The sequence below is a fragment of the Austrofundulus limnaeus genome, unplaced genomic scaffold (genome assembly GCF_001266775.1).
Source record: "Austrofundulus limnaeus strain Quisiro unplaced genomic scaffold, Austrofundulus_limnaeus-1.0 Scaffold429, whole genome shotgun sequence".
Classification (NCBI taxonomy): Eukaryota; Metazoa; Chordata; class Actinopteri; order Cyprinodontiformes; family Rivulidae; genus Austrofundulus; species Austrofundulus limnaeus.
The window spans coordinates 431,053-436,865 of NW_013952831.1; the positions used below are offsets into that span (position 1 = coordinate 431,053).

Consider the following 5,813-nt stretch of genomic DNA (forward strand, 5'->3'; position numbering starts at 1 on the left):
TTGGCAAAGGATAAAGGGTAGTAAAGGTAAGAAAATTAAGAGTTAGTGTTTCTGTTTTTAATTTTGAAAGGTTTACAACCGGATTCAGCACGTCCTCTCTGCTCTCAGCTTCAACTTGACACGTCACCCACGAACACGTCAGCGTTACCTGGAGATGTCTGCTCAAAACACCCCTGGTGTAGACTGTCTCACCACGACCCTTCAGGAAGCTTGTCCAGAACTGGTCCTTGGCGAGAAGGTGTTGTTTAGGTGACTCTTAGTCCGTTTCAGCCCGGCTAGAAAGATTCCAGCTGTGGTTTCGGTCGTCTTTCAAAATAAAAGTCTCCCTCGGGAGATAAAACACTTTAAAGAGACCTGGGTCTCAGGTGGGCAGGAGCTGCTGGCTCCTTGCCCTGGACTTCAGGTCACCCTATTTAGCTGATGGGTGAAGCCTGAGGCCCAGCTGTTTCTCTGGAGAGAATCAGCTTCGTCCTCCTGTCTCGGCCTCAGGAAGAAGACTGCTTGTGTCTCTAAGGCGTCCGTGTGTTAGTAAGTCAGAGTGGACTCCCTCAGATAAGCCACCAGTCAGAAAGGAAAAGAAGATAAGAGTGTTGCCAGTGAAGGTCATTGCTCTGCTTCTTTTGCCAGACTGTAAGAGATCACTGTAAACATTTTTCATGATTAATTAACACTTCTGCTTAAATAATCATCCTGAACCTGTGTCCAGATAAATGTAAGATTTTCTTAAGAAAAACTCAAAATTATATTACTGATGTTTCAGTAAAATAACACAGTGATTTATAAAAACACAATGAAAACATGGTGATGATTTTCTGTGCTTCATTAATCTATTTTAGGCACGATAAAAGAATAGAAGTCATACTTTCTTTCTTTGTGACATGTCATTATTGTGATTAACAAATGCATAAACATTCTTAGTTAAACGACCAATGAATCACGAACAGAACAGATTGTTTCTGTTTAATATCTGATAAGAGAACTGAAGTCCTCGTGTAGGTTGACATGACCCATCATGGCCTAAAATAGAGTTCAGCGTTCCTGCCTTTCTCTCAGGCCTTCTGAGACCTGCTTTGAGGCAGTAACTCRTGTTTCTTCACTCGAGGTGACTCCTACAGCTGGCTCATTCTTTTGAACAGTGGCTGTTTTGTTTCCCCAATGTATGACTGATCACAGTCCTCCTGACACTGAACAGCATACACTACTGTATATTACTCTGTTTTTGCCGGGCAACTGGATCTTTGGGGTGAACTAATCTTTGTTGCAATGTGTTTTGGGGTTTGAAAGCCACTGGGACATCATGTTTAGAGAATAAACAAGAAATGCAAGGGGGCGTTGAACCCCCGCTTGCATTTACTACATTCACATAACACGACAGGTGATGGGGCACATGACCCTCTATGAACAATAGAGCCAATCAAGCCTATTGTTAGTCGATGGCCCTCTTTTGCATGTGACTAACCTATTTGTCCATGTGGAGGCAGTGTTTTTAAGGCTGAGTTCACCTGAAACTCATCAGACTGAAGAAGTCTCTTGGAGGAGAGACAAAACGTTTCACTAAAGTAGAACCCATCCAGAGGACCTACTGATGTTTTCTTTTTGATATATTGTTATTTCTTTGCTTGTTTTACATCCAACATCATTTTCATCTTTAGTTCAATAARTACCCCCAACTCTTCCATTAAGAAACCTCCTGTGGGATGTTGAATTGTATGAAGCACCACCTTTTGGTGTGCAGGGTTTCTTGAGTTTGACTGACCTATAAAAGTTTTAGCTGACTAATGGGCTCAACACACGGGAGGTGACGTTTCTCTGTCCTGTCATTTCCTGTGGAAGTTGTGCGATGAGGCGACAATCGCTCGCCCTCATCCAGCCAAGGGACCAGTGAAAACAGTGCATGTGAAATTTCYTCCTRGTACACGTAGATGTGCACACGCGACATATGAAAGTTGAAAAATGTTCAACTTTTGTACTGTTGCCTGGAGTTATAACCGATCAGCAAGGGTTTCACTGACTGACCAATGAGAGGAGAGTATGCTCCACACTGCAGTTAGCTAACAATTTCAACATTATTTTATCTCTGTCAAACTTTCCAGTTTTATTTGACCTTTCACCAAGTGATTACTAAAAAAGGCAGCTTGATCGGAATTTGTTGGCGCCAGGGTTTTTCAATGTGCGTTTGTTTTTCAACATCATTAGCATCGCAAGATTTGTTTAGTTTACGCGTRRGTAAGSCACACTCCACCTTTTTTTGTTGGTAAAATAACCTTTACAAAAAGCAGAAGAACCAATTACACTTGGTAAAGAGCGCACAATTCACATCTGCTGTCGTTGCTATCACGTCCTGTGTGTTTGGTTTCACCCTGGTTGGGARGACAGCRGRTGATCYTTGTTTGTTGCCCCCCGTGTGTCGAGCCCCACAGGGGGATAAGGCTTTTCAACTGCTGCTCCAAAGCTGTGGAACAGTCTACCTCTTAATATCTGGTCTGCTGAGACCGCTGAGGGTTTTAAATCTTTGCTGAAGACTTGTCTCTTTTCTTTGGCTTTTGAGTGAGTTTTGAGGCTCAGTTAGAGCTGATGTCTTTGTTTTATAGTGTTTCTGTGTTTTATGTGTTTTGTTTTGACAAGTCTTGACTGTAAAGCACTTTGGTCAGTTTTTGTTGTTTTTACTGTGCTACAGAAATAAATCTGACATTAAAAGATTTAGCTGGTTTTACATGGTAACTGGTCTTTCGCTCTGTTAAAATAATGTCATGCACAGTTTCATGCAGGATCTTGTTCAATCCGTTGGTGCTCAGTGTTTGTGAGGAATGACTCTCAGCTACTACCACACCAGCTTTTAGCTCAGTATCTGTAAAAATGACACTCAAGTTGTGACTGGTAAATTGGTTTGAGGAGATCTATCTATCTAATCTAGATCTAATCTAATCTAGATTGAGAAATCAATCTAATGATTGATTTCTGAGAATTTGATTAAAAAACAAATGAACAAAGAGGCATTTACATCATCGTCCACTTTTAAAACATCATGTAATGTTTAAAATGAGCTGATGGCAGGATTTAAATATTWATCATGTTTTTTCACGAGTCGTTAAGATCCTGAGTCAACTGTTCGTGACGACTCCGGTCCGACTGATTTAAAGCCTCTCTTCTGAACAAAGACATTCATCACTTATTAAACCTACAAATTGTTTTATTTTTATCTGTTTTATTATTAAGCTACTTTTATTAAATAGTAGAAATTAACCTAAACCTCATTTCTCTGTAAAACCGATGAGTTGATTGTTGTTTTATMCAAATGCAGACGGTGCTGGTTGAGCAGTTCGACCTCCCTCTCAGTAACGACACAAAGAAATTTGCCTGTTAAACTWTAAGAATATCAATCTCACAAACAGACCATAAGAAGGCATTATTTAAAGATACATGTGGATCAGATTGCAGTTTTAAAGCGTCTGGAGGCACAGGAGCCGGATCATCAGAGACAAACAGCTGAGGTATTTTTAACTTTTATCTTCTCCATTTATTTCTCTTCTGTGAGCTGCTGAAGCTTTAAAATGTGGAATTATTTTGTGATTTATTGTATTAACTGAGTGTTTTTATTAGGTTTGGATCATTTCAGTCATGTCTTCGTCTCAAAACTGAAATGATTTTGTTCAATTAATATAGAAGAAAATATAAAATCTGAACTTAATGTTTTATTTTATTAACATGATCTAAATGTTGGTAATAACTTGCTTGGGTTGTTTAGGTTGTTTTATTGGCTCTTTTGAGTTAATACAATATTTATAAAAATAAGTCAAACCTGATTCTGACAGTTTGAAGGAAAAATTTGGTTTTTCCATAAAACTACAACATTTTATTTGTGTAAAAACTAAAATTTCAATAAGTTTGAGGATAAAATCAGGTTGACTCAACAAGGAAGTAATTAACTGAACCACTGTCATTTGTTGTTGTATCATCATTCAACAAAATGTTTTCTMTGTGTCTTCTTGGTCCCCCCTCCTCCTCACCAGGACCCTCAGGTTGAACCATGTCGGTCCAGTCCCCGTCCTTTACGGCGGTCTCCCTCCTGCCCCCTCACCTGCTGTCCTCCAACGCCTCCGTCCAACAGGTGGACGAATGTTTCAGGTCAACGGTGAGCCTGGTGGTCTTCGCCGCCTCCTTCATCACCAACCTGCTCCTCCTGCCYCTCTTCATCCTCATCCTGTGGGTGGGCTGGGAGCAGCGCTGGTCCCTGACCCACAGCGACGTCCTGCTGTTCCACTCCACCCTCATGTATGTCCCCTCCTCCCTGGGCTTCAGCCTCTTCTTCTTCGGCGGCTACCTGAACGACGGGCTCACGGCGCTGGTGGGACTCTACGCCTGGACCGTCACGGCGGGCGGGCAGGCCGTGCTGCACCTGCTCATGTGCGTGGAGCGCTACTTCGCGGTGCTGAGGCCCGTCAGGTACCTGGAGGTCAGGGGGTCGATGGGGGCGCGGCTCAGAAACGGCAGCGTGGCTTGTGTTTGGCTGCTGTGCGTCGGCTGGGCGGCCGTGGTGTTTCTGAGCAGCAAGCAGGTTTATTTGATCCTGGATTACATCATCACAGCCTTCCACCTGCTGGTCATCTGCTTCTGCAGCGTCTCCGTCCTCTGCGTCCTGAAGCGCCCCGGCCCGGGGGGCGGGCCGCGCAGGAACAGGGTGGACCGAAGCAAGCGGAGGGCGTTCTACATCATCGTGGCCATGATGGCGGCGCTGGCCTTGAGGTTCTCCTGGAACCTGATCAACGGGGTGCTGAGCAGCTCAGGGCTCCTGGACACGGAGCAGCAGTGTGTCTTTCTGTTGTCGGACGTTTGGTTTGACCTGCCCAGCAACCTGCTGCTGCCCCTGCTCTTCCTGCAGCACAGACACAAACTGCAGTGCTGCTCGCACACCCCCGAGGCGGGCTGACAGAGTCGTAGCTTTAATAAAACAGTCGTTCTGCTRCTGATGAAAAATGAGTTTATTGTAGAAATCTGACACAATACTTCAAGACTTCAACAATTTAAACAACAAAACTTTGTTATATATTATATTAATTTTTAATTGTTATTTTATGCTGATCTGTTTTGATCAAACCAAAAGTCAGGAGATGTCTTTGTTTTATATTTCTTTGTCTTATGATGAAAGTTATGGAGGACCGAAACTGACATAATTATAATAAAAGCAGAAATATATAAATGGACTATTAAATAAATACACTTAAAATGCACCAGTTAAATTGAAAAAGGAGAACTTTACCATGTTTCATAATTTAATTGACCTTCATATTTATTTTTTCAGCTTAGTTCCAATAAATTATATATTTTAGCACATAATTTAAATTTTACTGTTTTTCAAAACTTACATTTATATTGTTTTCCTTTTACTTGTAGATGTATTTGTATCTCCTAAATGTTTATATTTATTTTTTAATATTTTAAAGTTTAGTTTAAAACCAAACCAAGCAGGAAAACACAAACCTGTCTTTGTTGTTAACTAAAAACTTTAAACTTTAAGCTAAACTGACCCAGCAGCAGCAGCTGTGTAGATCTGCACACGGATCCTGCTCCTTCCTGTCTGCTGACCAATGGGAGAGCAGCTGACCCAAGAAGCTCCGCCCACCTTATTTGCATAATGAGGAAGAAATGCATAAGGTAAAGTAAAAACAGGCAGAGAAACAAAAGCAACACATGGAAATAAAGACTTGTGGGAAAAATTCTAAAAATAAAATTAAAAAAAATTATTTAAGTGACAACATGTGTGTAAGTAAAAGGAAAGACAAATTATATTTTTATAAACAGTAAAATGTAAATTA

General features: G+C 41.3%; 1 protein-coding gene across 1 annotated transcript in view; it reads right to left on the reverse strand.

Moving 5' to 3' along the window:
* Positions 1 to 5,070: 5,070 nt before the first annotated feature.
* LOC106529227 (uncharacterized) overlaps positions 5,071 to 5,813 on the reverse strand; it is a 3,677-nt gene continuing 2,934 nt past the window's right edge. The window contains exon 6 of the mRNA XM_014024585.1: positions 5,071 to 5,080. Coding sequence (XP_013880039.1) covers positions 5,071 to 5,080 — 10 coding nt within the window. The remainder of the gene's footprint in view (positions 5,081 to 5,813) is intronic.